Here is a 15,476-nt window from a genome sequence, read left to right on the forward strand (position 1 = left end):
CCCCCCCCCCCCCCCATCAGAATACTCAAAATGCCCACAAAAGGCAGTAAATGGATCCAGAACATTAACTCTTGAACTCCCACTGGTTTACATGATACTCTGATGTGGAATACTGACAACAAAAATTCACAAAACCTCAACACCCTTCTGTACTGAGGTGCCCAAAACTGAACACAGTACTTGAGGTGAGACCTCACCAGTGCCAAGTACAGGGACAGGATTACTTCCCTAGTCCTGTTCACCACTCCATTCCTGATACAAGCCAGGATGCCTTTGGCCTTTTTGGTCACCTGGGCATACTGCTGGCTCATATTCAGCTCATATTCACATCCATATTCAGCCGACTGCCTATCAGTACACCAAGGTCACTTTCTGTCAGGCAACTTTCCAGCCACTCCCCCCCCAGTCTTGTAGGGTTGCCCAAAATGCATGGCCTGACACTTCCCCCTATTTAAACTCATTGAAAAATATGTATTTTGAAAGAGGCAAAAGAAAAGCTTTCTATGGAAAGAAAAGCGCTGTGTTACACACACCCGAATGCGCAAGAAGATCCAGGAACTGTGTTCTTTAGTACCAAATTCCTTTGATTTACCAGATCAAAAAATAATTTGATGGGGGGAGGTAAAAAAAAAAAAAAAAAAAAAAAAATTAAAAAACAAAAAGAGTGGAATGCACTGAATGTATGTAGGTTGCTCCCAAAATAATGCTTCGTATTTATTTCCACAGAAACAGCAACGTACACAAAGAGTGCAACACTATAACTTGGCAGAAAATTCTCAGCAACAAAATCCTACGTAGTTTTCTACGTAGTCACCACCACCATTAGCTACGCATTTTTGCCAGCAATAAACAGTGCATGCCTCACTTGTAAAAATCTACACCAGCAGAGGTGACCCCCTGTAACCACTGCTGAAACGCACCATACACTGTTTCACTGCACTAACATCCACCATTGTTCTCCATAAACATTCAGCAAGCATCAATGAATGTCAGTGAGTGCAATTTTTTCCACATGGAGGACATCATTTACATGCCTGTGCTTCATGTGCGCTTGCACGTCAGATGCCATTTTATCAGACTACCTCTCTGCTGCCATCAACACACAGCAACAGAATTTAGCTGAGTATTGGCAGGAAGGTTCAACCTCTACTGCCATACCACCAACATGCACCTCTAATGGTCCCTGACCAACATAAAAGATAGGAGGCATTATCTTCCAATTTTGTTTACAGTTTGTGTTTGATTTCCCTATTCAGATTGATCCGTATTTTAAAAATGACACTTGAGCTATTTTCTGGTTTTACTTTTCCCCATCATTTGAGATCAACAGAAGAAGTAGGTAGGTAGGAACAGGAATCGCTTACCAGATTTCATCTTTTTGGTCAAAATAGTAGTTCTCTGCTGTTATTTCACTCTTCCACACTCTTACAACTTCCAGTCCCTTTAGCAGAGCTGTGACTAACAGTGCTTTTAAGAGAAACTCTGATCTCCAATGAGGCCACTAGGGATGTTCTACATCTGAGGCATGAGGTCAGATGTGAACAATCCAAATTGTTTGTTGCAAGATCCAACATTCCTTTTATACATTTCCATGTCTTTTATACAATTTCCAAGTTTCCTCTAGTAATTTTCCCACATCCCTTTACATGTCAACAAAACATTCTACAAACACTTCTTAACCGTGCATGCAGATGCTTTCCAATCAAAGTCACAAGTTATTCCCAGCCACATGTTCTTCATCCAGTCAGGGTCATTATCACACAACATTCCCACAACTCACTAGGCTCTTCTTTTTTATCTTCTGGAGGTGTTCTTTGTTATCAGTATTCCCTTCTCATGCCATTTATCTTGCTCCGCAGCTTCTGCTCTGAATAGCCTTTTGTAAATTCCCACAGAGGAGGTGTTTTAAGATTATAAAAACATAGGGTGTCTTTTTAATTATGCTTTCGTACCTCTGAAGAGTGTGCAAGTGTTTGATGCAGCCAAGAGGCCCTATACAAAAAAGTGCCATGGAAAATACGAATGGTGCTTCACAGCGTGCAGTTAATGTTGACGTTCATTACCAAGACACCTTAAAGAAAAATGAACTGTTAATTACATCGAAAAAAAAAAGCTGCTAGAGAACTATTATCATCTTTATATAAAAGAAAATATGTACAGTCAGTACAATCTTTATACAATTCAGAATTGCTATTTCCTGTTGAAAGTTGTCACCGTACCTAGATAATCGTTGCATTTACATCTGCCCTCGTAAGACTGCATTGATCAGAGATTTTATGCACGTATACTGTTGGTTTGCAAGAACAAACACTGTAACAGGGTTTGGCCATGTACTAAGACTTGAATGCCTTATTACACAATCTCTGTTTGGCACGGTTAATCTAATCTAGTTGTACCTAGCAACTGGTTTTTAGATGCCATTCTCTTAGTAGATCTACAGCCATTTATAGCTAGGTATAACTAGTGAATCTACAGAAAGACTTAGTGCAGTCAGGTTGCAGGCAGATCAGGACAGCTAGTAATGCAATCCTCCCCCCATGCTGCCACACCATCATGGTGTGACAGCATACTTCTCCTGCTCACTCCCACACCTTCCTTCTCTCATTTCCAACCTCTGACCTGGCCTTGATACGCAAGCAACAATACTGTGAAACTCCTGGTAAAACAGATGAACAACCATAGACCTGTCTCAGAATGGTAGGGCTGAAAGAACAGATAGCAGACACCTAGTTCAGCTGCTGACTCTTTACGTCAGCTGCTGACGCTTGCTCTCCTGTCGGAGAACCAATTTTGGTGGCTGTTATAGAAATTCTTGGAACAGAACTGTCTTCCAGCAGAATCTTTTAGATGGCCTACTTACAAATTTTTATAAATTTATCACTCATAATGAAACAATAAGGTAATACCAAAAATATTAACGTAACATAACATTTTGGTGAAATTCAAATGCGGTTTTCCTTTTTTGACAGATTGATACAATAGAATAGCTGTTGATATATAAAGTGAAGAGTCTTAGAAAAGCATGAAAATTCTAGTGATGAATCCACAAGGGTCAGGGTAGTTGCCTGATGTTCCATTTGCCATAAGCAATTATGAGTTCATTTCATGTCTAAGTTTCCATAGTTTTACACTGAGTTATCTGGGTGCTGATAATTGCTTTTTTGACTTGTGGCCATGATGAAGTATGTCCGGTCGCCTTAGCTTTTGATAAATACTTCCTCTCTCAACCTAAACATTAGTGCTTGAAAACTGTAGTGATGTCCAGGAGAAGCTTGAAAACTATTAGTGTTCATGAAGAAGACAATAAAAAGATGATGTACTGGGAAAAAAAAAAAAAAAAGTCAGCAAAGAAGTGCATGACAAAGGCTAAAGGTCAGAGGGAATAAAAGCAGATATTAAAATACACAGTGTCAGAGACTTCACTTCAGAATCTTCAGAATGAACATGGTCAAATTGCAGGCAATGAGAAGTATCTGTACTACCGTATCTGAAATAGTGGCATTTCTGAGAAAAACAGTGGGGATAAAAAAAGAGGTTTGGGAGACCACTAAACAGAGTGTGTGCCTCCAGCCTACCTACCACTGCCTATCATGCCTAGCTTGTGCCTCCCCATAAAGATCTTCACTACACGTTCATTCCCTTTCTCTACCTGTTCTCTTCTGCCAGCTCTCCGGCTGATCTGCTTTTTTATTCATATTTTCTTTTCCTTTATTTATTCATCCTTTGATTTCCAGTCCATGCAGTTTAACTGCAGATAACTGCCCTTATTTCGTACTTGAAATTATGCCAAATTGTCTATGTTTGAGGCCCTTCTTGCCCACTTCAACTAAAATCACCACAGCAGCACCTTCATTTTATCTTCTTTCCCCCAAGAAAATATTTTAGGGAGAAGGATTTTATCAGCAGGAAATTTTTTTGTTTTTTTCATGTGTGCTTCTTTTTAGCGACTCACATATCACTGACAGATGAAAGAAAATCTCTTTCCTTGATGTATAAAGCACAAGTGGTCAGACTTTTTTATGCAGTGAGACCCTTCTTTTGCCAACAGTGAATCTGAACTGCCCAGGGCGTGACCTGCAACTGTTCACATCATCTGACATTATCAAGAAGAGTTTCACATTGTCATCTTATTAGCAATCCGTACAGCTACTCATAAACCACTACCGAGTGCTTTACCTCTTCCTCACCATATCCAACAAGCCCTGATTTCCTCAGAGGTTTTGCACCATAGCAGACCATCTTAGTAATAGTCCACTGTGCAGTCTCCAATGTATTCAACTCCCTTTTTAGACAGGCGGACTCGGAACTGGACACAGAATCAAAGATGGAGATCTTAATCATATCATATCATATCATATCACACAGGGAGATCAGTAATTTCACGCAGTTTAACCACATTACATTTAATGTAGCTAATTATGCATTTTCTCTCTTATGTAGCGAGGAAGCATAATAAAGCATTTTTAACCTAGCTTCACAACCCCCACCCTGTAAACTCAAAATGCTTTTCGTCAGGACTGCTAATGCAAGATTGCTATGCAGTCAGTTTCTCAGTCTGTATCTATGGGATAACTCTACTTCAAGTGTAGAACCTTGGGTTTCACCCAAGCTAATGACAAAACTGGAAGTGGGTATGAATTTCCTGATGGCGAGCGCAGTATTGTTGCCACACTCGGCTATAGTTGCTGTTGGTGGAAATCTGAAGTAATGAATGCTTCCATTACCATTTTCTCTTCAGTTCCACTACAGTTGTATTTGTAATATGCTGTGACCTTCACATATACATTATGCATAAAGTATTAAAGTACAGAATTTTTTTTGACATTTGGATTTTTTACAAATGCACTTTCACTGTTACATCATTTTCTTTGTGCCTGTCCTGTTTTCCTTGACATCCAACAAACCTGAGTTCGTAAATGTGTTCCCAAGCTCAATCTCAATGGTCAACTATAATTTTTAAATATTCCCAGATTCAGTGTTCCTGTGCATTTCAATATCAATAGGAAATTCTACTGAGGTCACTACTGTGGCCTGGCCAAGTATTCATATGTGCACATCCGTATCTGTAAATACACTGCTTTCAGTCTCTGAAAAGACAAATTTATTCTTAACAGGAGCAACTTCAAGACATGATTGATTTAAAAACAGTTCTGAAGACAAATAATTTTCCCTTTTCATCATTCACACATAGTGCATGGAAGGAAGACCAGAGAAGTACAGACACTATCCATCTGGAGGATTATTAAATCAATATATGGCCAAATTCCCTTATGGTAGAAATCCTGAGACTGGAAACTTTTCCTGTTATCTGTAAAGAACCAGGTTCTAGGCTGTATAGACAGATATTGTGTGTTAACAAAGAAGTGGAGTAGAAAAGTAGACAAGTCATGCAGTATCTGAAGAGGGAGGAGAAGGATCTAATGTCTTTCTTGGACTCTCTAGTGTGTGTGTTCGTCTCTCTTGAACTGAGGCACCCAGAAGTGCTGTATACAGCACTTCAGCTCAGGCAAAACCATTGCTGAAAAGAAGGTATCATCTACCTTGACCCTCTGGCAATAGTTTGCCTAATGCAGCCCAGGATCCTAATGGCTTTCTTTGCAGTAAGTGCACATTGCGGATTCATGCTCAGCATGGTGTTTTTCAGGACCCCCAGATCGTTTTCTGCCAACCTACTTTCCAGCCAGGCAGCCCCCAGTGTTTCTGGATTTGTTCCTTCCCAGAGTCTGGGCTTCAAACTGGCTTTATAAGATGACTGTCAGCCCATTTTTCCAGCCGGTCAAGGTCCCTCTGGATTAAAGTTTGTCTGCCACTCCCTGTTTTTGCATCACCAACAGTTTTACTGAGCGTGTACTCAGTCATGTTTTCTACATCGTTATTGAAGATGTTAAACAGTACTCTTCCCACCTTGGGAACTTTGTTAGTTACTGGCCTCTGACTAGAATTTATGCCGCTGACCAATACTTTCTGGGCCCAGCCATTCAGACACTTTTCAAAGTAACTCAGTGTCTTCCCATCCAGTCCATACGTTGGCAGTAGGCATACTCAGTGCTCAGTAGTACCCCTTAATCTCCAGTAGATTGCTCTTGTGCAGGTGCCTGTGATGTATCTGGTGTCTTTCTCGCCTAAAAGAGTTAACACAGTAGAAAATTATGTGAACATTAAAATTACGTTTTGTGCTTATAAGAAGATGCAGAGAATAATATTTAGGAGAAAAGCGTAAGACCTTATAGAGTCCGTATTAAATTAAAATGCAGTGTGGAACATCTACTGTTGAAATCTTTGTAATTCAGCAGAAAATTTCAGAAAGGACTGCAGGGCAAGTAAATGATTCAATAAAAAATTCAATAAAGATTCAGTAACGTGTACACTGGTGGAGAAAAATATTAGATTATAAAAGTAAGTAAGTAAAAGTATCAGGATTGAATTTTGGAAGACATCTTGACAGAACTAGGTAAGATAAAAATGAAAATATAATTTGGCAACTACTATATTCTTTACAAGAGTGAAGTCAATGAGATGGAGTAAAAACTTAGACATAGAAAAGAAGACACTCCTGGATCTTCTGGTACAAAAGGTGTTACAGGAACATGAAGTACTTGTATTCCTTTCTCCCAAACCGACCAAAGAAACCATCAGAAATCGACACACTTAAATCTTCAAAGGAACTGGGAAAAAGTGTGGGTTTGTTTTTATATATATAGAAGTAAACTAAACTAGGCTAATTGATGCTATTCATAGAGAGTACAAGAGAATGATGTCTTACATTATCATAGAATATAGGGCAATTTTTTAAAAATTGCCTTGGAGAGGCTGAGGCAAATCTGGTCCCCACTGGTAAACTTCTGAGTTTGAAAATCAGAAGAAAGTAGAAAAGAAAGTTTAAGTGGGATTGTCTTTCTCAATACCTGAAGTTGTTTAGCCATTATTTGCAAATCACTTAGTGCACGTGTGAAGCTCTAATTTTTTCTTCCATCTAAGTTTTCATAATTTTCATGTTAAGGATGAAAGATGGAGATGCACTCATAGACTTGACTATTATCGTTTCATTTTAATTGTTTGTGAAACTTTCTGTCTTTTGATTTAGTGACTGCAGCTGTCAGATCTGAGTCAAGGTAGTGTGACAATTCTGGCTCTTTTGAAAGTTTTCTGTTGAAAGTGTGATACCAAGGAGAAACAAAATGCAGTAGTCCAGAGCATGTTGGTACCACATGACTCTCTAAAATAGTGAAAGAAATTAAGAGGTAACTGTGATTCTTTAGCAACTAACAGCATGTTTAACTAAATAACATGCTTCTCTCTCACTTCCCCTGTCTCAGAAAGTGAGTGATAAAATACAATGAAAAGAAGAAAAAAATCAAGTTTTTAGAAAAGGAGTAGTTAAATGGGAGGGGAAAAAAAAAAAGGTCCTGTGGAAAAAAACTATTTCCCAACATCAATTGATATTCAGTCATGTCTTGTGAAAGAGAGCCTTGGTGTTTGTAGTGGTTGGTCAGAAGGGTAAACACTTTCACAGTGAGAATCTCCCTTTCCCCCTCTTTCCTTCTTCTTTTCGAAGAGGATGATGTCATATAATATCTCCCTAGTTTTAGGTGAGCTGTACAGACCAAGTTCTCTCCCTGTCTCCTGCCTATCTCTCGCCTTTGGTGAATGGGAATTTAGAGAGACAGTCTTGATGCTGCTCAGCAATAGCCAAAACATTAGTACTGTATCAAAGCTATTCTACATAAAAGAGGAAAGCATGGCAGTATATGGGCAGGTGTGGGGAAAGTTAACTCCATCCCACTCACATCCAGTACAGTAATATATTCCACATAGCTCCTAACGCTGCTTTCTGAACATGCTGATAGATTTTTAGAGAGTGATAGGGATTTTCAGATATTTCAAACTTTCTCAGGCCTGCCTCATTTATAGAGCCAGATACGTCACCTTACAATTAAGAATTTATTATGAATCCTGCCTTTCACGTCAGCAACACAGGGCTAAAAACCCCTTCATTGTGGGGAACTATTTAGTTACGACAACTTGCCTCTCACAAGGCTGTGGTCATTTGCTAGAAAAGTGTGACCCTAAGGGAGAAAAGCTGGCTCTTAACTGTTGTGTGTCAATGTTATTTTGAGCATGTTTGGAGTCACTCACTTCAGTCAACGCCAGTATTTTCCAGTGACTTTGTGCTGATGAAGGTTATCTGCAACAACAAAGAAAATGCCATTAAGGAAAATTTTCAAGACAGAGCAAATAAGAGCTCAGAATAGAAAGAATCCATTTTCTTAGATTTCTCTTATGATAGCCCAGGTGTCTTTGGTGCTACTGCCTCTTAGCTAGTTACAATATCACTACACTAGGCATTGAGAGAAATACCCTCTTTTAATGATGTACCTTAACAAACAACACTCTGTATTCTTCTAGGTTTGCTCTGTCCCATCCCAGACTCCTCAGCCTACTGTCGTTCCAAAGCCAGTTCAGTCTGTCGTGCATGTCCCATTGCAACCAGGCTGTCCAGGCCGAGGCAAAATGGCAAAGCTCCTCAGTCCAGAAGAGATGACATCCAGAGATTATTACTTTGATTCCTATGCGCACTTTGGAATTCATGAGGTAATATTTATTTTTTATCTCAGTAATTATTTTAGAAAAACAAAAAAGACCCACAAAGTTGTCTGTGATTTATCATTTATCCCTTCCCACTTCCTAATGATTGTTGTTTCTCAGCTTTTCTTCAAAACGGTGAATGAACTGGTCAGGTGCCACTTCTCCAGAGATCCATACTCAACCGTCTGTCCCACTCGAATCTTTAAACAAGATCTCCACAGAGCTTCTATTAGCTATTTGTACAATGGTGATCTTATCTGAGCACATTAATTTAGTATGTTTACGAGGACTGGAAACTAACCTGATCACAAATGGAAACTACCTCATTGTTAACATAGGTCTTTTGTTCTCTTGAGTATTTGATTACAGATAATGGCAGGAAAGTTACTTAACTGACATACGAAGCCAAGTGATTTTTTTTACTCCTGACGTGTTATTTGAATGTGCAGGTTGCATTAATAGGAACATATAGCCCAATAGCATCTAGAAAATTCACGTTTACAAGCAAAAAGTTGTCTGTGGATGAAGTCTAAAGAAATCACTAATAAATTACATGACTCAAGAGGAAGGAAACTTAAAGACTAGCCTGTAAAAAGCTACAATATAACATACAGTAGCATTTTTCACAATCACATAACTATTTCCACTACTCTAGTAATTAAAGCACAAGAGGCAACAGGCAGTCCTGTTACCAACAAACTTAACTGGTAAAAATCATCACTGTGAGGTTAGTCAAATGCTGGTTGTGGAGTGTCCATCCTTAGGCATTTTCAAAAATTGACTGAATGAGGCTCTGAGAAATCTGTTCTAGGTTATTCAGCCTCAACCAGACAAATAAACTAGAGGACTTCTAGAGGTCTCTTTTAATTTCTAGTTAAGAGATGATGTGGTTGAGAGGGGTATGGATAGTAAATAAGATGATGTCACGCGGGATTTATTGAATTATTGTTCATTCAACCAGGATGATAGTACTGATTGGTTATTTTATTCAATTAGGAGAAATCTGTGGATTGGTTGCCCTTGCTCTTCCAGAAGATTCCAATTTTGTTCAGGAATACTGCACTGCTGAGAAATTCCTGAAGTACTTTGAAGATAACTTTTTCTCACAAGTATTTAGTGAACCAGCCAGGAAAGGTGTCCTCCTAGACTCACTGTTTGTGAACAGAGAAGACCTTTGGATAGATAATACAATACAGTTCAGTCAAATGCAACAACAAAACGATTGAGTCTAAAATTTTTGGTGAAATGACAAAAATGATGAGCAGAGTTGTTACTCTGGATTTTAAGAGAGAAAACTTCAAAATACTCAGGGAGTGAGTGAGTAGAGTTCTGTGGGAATTTGCTTTTGATGGCTTAGGGTGAGCTGATCCCTTTCTAAGGACAATCTTTTAAAAACGGGGGAGCAGGCAATCACAGTGTGCTATAAGTCAAGTCAATGAGGCTTAAGATCAGTTTTGTTGAAGAGAGAACTCCTCAAGCCAAAAACAAACATCTCTAAGCAAAATAAGGCCACACATGAAGATTACAGAGTTGCAGTTCACATTTGCTGGAAGAGTACAGGAAAGGCCAAAGCTCAGCCAGAGTTAAAACTAACCGGCAATGTTTCAGATAATAAAAAAGTATGTTAATAGTAAGAGGAGCTCAAAAGAAAATATTGGATTATTACTGGATGAAGCTGGTCACCTGAAAAATGGTGATAATGAAAAGGCAGAAAATGTCTTTCTTTAGTATTAATGATAGGCCTTGTCCTGTGATATGGTGGATCATGACTGTGGAAGCAGCAACTTTCTGTTCCGGAACACCAAAACTGTAAGGAACTTATTTTATCAGTGGATTGTTCTTAAACTTATCATGCCTGTTGGGATTCATCCCAGAGTACTGTTGTTCCAGTCTATTCATTCTAATTCAAATCTGGTCCTATGAATGAACGAGTGAACAAAGGAGTAGAAACAGAGCTCCAAAAACAGAACACTATTTCCAAGCTCTACTGTAGACTAGCTTCACCTTTTTCTGCAAGGCTCGTGCCTTCTTATAATGTTTTATGGAATTATTCTCTTGTGCTCAAGGAGAAAGTTGAGGTTCTAGGCTGTTCACAACATAGGAAAAAGTTTGTTTTTCTTTATTGCTTCTGTCTACACTCATATCACTGCTGTGATCAGATTAAGTTCTGTTTGCCATTTGTAAGAGTGATACAATATTTATAGAAATAAAATTGTATGAAAGACATCATGCTTATTCTTAATAATTCACTCCTAAGTTGATTGCCTTTTAAAACAGCTTTGATGCACGCACTCCAAAGTACTTGGAAAACTCTTTGGGTTGCTAATAATTCTTAAATTACAATAAGGTAATTAATTCAGCAGCAATGTTGAATATAAATAAGCACTTAAATAATAACATTATGCTTTCTTTTCACCACAGGAAATGTTAAAGGATGAAGTGCGTACATTAACTTACAGAAACTCAATGTATCACAACAAGCATGTTTTTAAAGATAAGATTGTCCTTGATGTTGGAAGTGGCACAGGAATCCTCTCCATGTTTGCTGCAAAGGCAGGAGCCAAGAAGGTATATGGGGTAAGAATACTTTCCCTCATATTCATAGTTTGTTTGCAAATTATGCCTGAGAGAGAAGCAAGCAAAATGGATTTGCACTGATTTCTATTTCTTGCTTGTTTTGGTTTGTAATTCTCCCTTTCAAGCTTTGAATTACAGAGTCTTCAGTGGAGGTCTGAAGTTTTCTAGGACTTACAGTAGTATACGCTTTTAAAATCAAGAAATAGTGCTTGCTATTTTTGTGTACATTGGGGGAAGGGAGGGAAAGTGAATCTTCAATTATCTGCTACATACCCATATTTCCAAGACAATTCACTGCCAGACAATTCAACCAGTAAAAAAAAAATAAAATACTTTTCACTGGTTTCTTTTGGTTTCCTTCGAATTTCTTTCGAGTTCAAGCATTTATAAAGCTCACTGAAGTGTCAGCTCAACCACAGACTGTTCAGCACTAGAGCTGAGAAGCCAGGAAAACTTAGCACTCAAAGGAACTTAGCTTTAATATTCTTGTCACAAGAGCTACGTCACCATGAACTTGTCACCTATCAAGCTACAGAGTTGTATTTGTGCTGGAAAAGCAGACATTTCAGAACCATGGAAGTGGAAATCACTTTCAAATTCAAATTTAACTCTATGGTCCTTTTAGCAAAGATTTCCACTGGAAACTGTGAGTGTTCCTATTAAAAGCAAATGTTTGACAGGAATTATTACACAGAACTGAGTTGTTACTGTTCCTTCTCTAAAGTTAGATTTGATTTTTCAGTGTGTTATGGGCACTGTTGACAAATGCAGAGTGTTGGTTCTCTGGCTACCGTGATACCGAAATCATTATTTTTATCCCCTTTTCCCGTCTTCAGGTTCGAATTCATCCATAGTCCTATCTGTTTCTTCTTGTTCCCTCTAAACCACTGTTGGATGTTCTTTGCTACTCAGCCAAACTGCTAAAATCATTTCAGGGTCTCCAGGATGTGCAAATCATAGAGTCATCGATTCAGAAATATTTAGTTTTGGAATTCTCTTATCCAACCTCCTGCTCAAAGCAGAGTTAAATATGAAGCTGTATCAAGTTGCTCAAGTCCTTGTGCAGCTTAGTTTCAAGAACATCTATGGATGGAGACTCTAAATTCTCTCTCAGCACTTACTCTATTGCTACAGTTAGGGGAAATTTCCCTTGCCACAGGTCATAACTGCTGCCTTTTGTTCTGTCAATGTTCAGTTCTGAAAAATGTTTGACATTTTTTTCTCAGCAAGTCCTTTTTAGATAGTTGAAGATAACTATTGGATGACCCCTCAGGTTTGCCTTCTATAGAAGAAACAGAACTTGTCTCCTCAGCTGTTCTTTCTTCATGTGCTCCAAAACCCTAGCCATCATGGAAGATAACAAAGATATCACAGTAGATCCCAACTAGGGAGCTGCTGGAAGGTGTATAAACATATGATGGGAAGGCCTGTTTATGCTTGTCAGTGGGAAGTGGATGGAAAAATATATTCAATTATCCCTTGAAAACCTTGTCTTATCCATTGCATTTAGTCATATAAAATTCAGACCAATTTCAAATCAATTTCATTGAACATTCACACAAACGACATTGTATAGTTAATGAGTTAAACTGACACGTAATATCAAGACACATGGTAGACATTATCTGATTTATATTAAAAAAAAAGCAGTGGTGAGGATCCAGCCCAGGGAGCAAATAGAAATATGAGGATATTTCCTTTGTATATTATGGAGATATATAGATACATATATATATATATATATGGCTCATGGCTGCGTAAGGACCTGCAGTTCAAACTAAGGGATAAGAGGGAAATGTACAGAAAATGGAAGCAGGGTTGTGTAGTCTGAGAGGAATACAGGGCTGTTGTCTGTGTGTGTAGAGATAGGATTAGGAATGTCAAGGCGCAGATGGAGCTGAACTTGGCGGTGGATGTAAAAGATAACAAGAAGGCGTTGTAAAGGTACACAGGTAGGAAGAGACAGGCTAAGGAGAGCATCCCCCCTCTGATGAAAGGTAACGGGGAGCTGGCTTCCTCAGACATAGCAAAAGCTGAGGTACTCAATGAGTGCTCTGCTTCAGTCTTCATGGGTGATCAGGTTTCCCATGTTTGCCAGGACCATGAGCCTCTAGGTGAGGGTGTGGGGAGTGGTTTCTATCCCACTGTAACAGTGGAACAAGTCCAAGCCCTCCTCCTTGTGAAATTGAACGTGTATAAGTCCATGGGGCTGGATGATATCCATCTAGGGTTCTGAAAGTGATGGCTGATGTGGTTGCTAAGTAACTCTTCATCATATTTGAAAAATCATGGCTATCCAGACGAAGTCCAGATTAAGTCCCCGGAAAAAGGGAAACATTACTCCCATTTTTAAGAAAGGGAGAAAGAAAGACACAGGGAAATACAGGCCGGTTAACCTCATCTCTGTGCCTGGGAAGATCATGGAGCAGATCCTCTTAGAAGCTATGTTAAGGCACGTACAAGATAAAGGGGTGATTTGAGAGAGCCAGCATGGCTTCACCAAGGGCAGATCTTGCCTGACCAATCTGGTGGCCTTCTATGATGGAGTGATGGCTTTGGTGGAGGGGGGAAAGGCGATGGATGTCATCTACCTGGATTTCTACAAAACTTATGACAGGGTCCCTCACTACATCCTTCTCTCTAAACTGGAGAGGTATGGATTTAAAGGATGGACTGTTCAATGGATTAGGCTGGCTGGACACAGCCAAAGGGTTGTGATCAATGGTTCTGAGTCAGGATGGAGGCCGGTTACAAGCGATGTCCCTCAAGGGTCGGACTTGGGTCCAGTGCTTTCAACATCTTAATCAATGACATAGATGATGGCATTGAGTGCACTCTCAGCAAGTTTGCAGATGACACCAAGCTGAGTGGTGTGGTTGATACACTGGAGGGAAGGGAAGACATCCAGAGGGACCTGGACAGGCTGGAGAAGTGGGTCCATGAAAACATAATGAGGTTCAATAAGGCCAAGTGCAGAATGCTGCACTTGGGTTGGGGCAACCCCAGGTATTTATACAAATCGGGGGAAGATCTCCTTGAGAGCAGCCCTGTGAAGAAGGACTTGGGGATACTGGTGGATGAGAAGCTGGACATGAGCCAGCAGAGTGCGCTTGCAGCCCGGAAGGCCAATTATGTTCTGGGCTGCATTAAAAAAAAGGGTGGCCAAAAAGAAAGGGAGAGGGAGGTGGTTGTCCCCCTCTATTCAGCTCCTGTGAGCCCCACCTGGAGTACTGTGTCAAGGCCTGGGGCCACCAGTACAGGGAGGACGTGGAGCTCTTAGAGTGGGTCCAGAGGAGGGCCACTAAGAGGATCAGAGGGCCTCAGCACCTCTCCTATGAGGAAAGATTGAGGGAACTGGGCTTGTTTAGCTTGGAAAAAAGAAGGGTGTGGGGAGACCTCATTGCAGCCTTCCAGTACTTGAAGGGAGCACACAGACAGGAAGGGGAAGGGCTGCTTATAAGAATGGATAGTGATAAGACAAGGGTGAGTGGTATTAAACTGAGACAGGGGAGGTTTAGGTTAGCTATTAGGAGGAAGTTTTTTAACACAGGGGGTGGTGATGCACTGGAACAGGTTGCCCAAGAAGGTTGTGGATGCCCCATCGCTGGAGGCATTCAAGGCCAGGCTGGATGTGCCTCTGGGCAGCCTGGTCTAGAGGTTGGTGACCCTGCACATAGCATGGGGGTTGAAACTAGGTGATCACTGTGGTCCTTTTCAACCCAGGCCATTCTATGAATGATATTTACAATGACAGTAGTGACTGCATAAAAAAATAAAAAATATCTCGTAAGAGGAGATACAGCATTAAGATGATGTCTGAGAAGCATAATGAAAGTATGAGTGAATATACATGCAACAAACTAAACACAGCTGTAGAAATTGAGGTTTTATTTATTGGAACACACAGCTTTCACGAAATCCAAGTGCTTTATAAAATTGGACAAATCTAAGCAGATTACTGAATTGAAAGAGAATAGGGGAAAAGTCTGGCAAAGAATCTAGTTTCCTCTTTCTTCACCTACACAATTAAGCATATTCTTGTTCTGTGTTTCCTTTTTTTTTTTTTCTTTTTTAATTTTTTTTTAAAAAACTTGTGGTCGCTCATAAAACAGAATTTTTGGTTGTATTGACCTTTTTTCTCTAGAAAGTTTGGAAAGCCAAACCCAAGTTTGTTTGTTTGTTTTTTTTCCTTAAGAATCATCCAAAACAAGTAAAAAAATGAAACTGAAAACACCAGATGGGAACGCAGACAGATGGGAATGCAGACAGAAAAACTGAATAAATAAAAGTGGTTGTAGGTACGGACAAGACTT

General features: G+C 39.6%; 1 protein-coding gene across 1 annotated transcript in view; it reads left to right on the top strand.

Moving 5' to 3' along the window:
• PRMT8 (protein arginine methyltransferase 8) overlaps positions 1–15,476 on the top strand; it is a 49,063-nt gene that overhangs the window by 9,182 nt on the left and 24,405 nt on the right. The window contains exons 2-3 of the mRNA XM_042809596.1: positions 8,407–8,592; positions 11,008–11,163. Coding sequence (XP_042665530.1) covers positions 8,407–8,592; positions 11,008–11,163 — 342 coding nt within the window. The remainder of the gene's footprint in view (positions 1–8,406; positions 8,593–11,007; positions 11,164–15,476) is intronic.

This window comes from Centrocercus urophasianus, unplaced genomic scaffold, assembly GCF_019232065.1.
Source record: "Centrocercus urophasianus isolate 14NV4802_14NV808 unplaced genomic scaffold, USGS_Curo_1.0 seq_12, whole genome shotgun sequence".
Classification (NCBI taxonomy): Eukaryota; Metazoa; Chordata; class Aves; order Galliformes; family Phasianidae; genus Centrocercus; species Centrocercus urophasianus.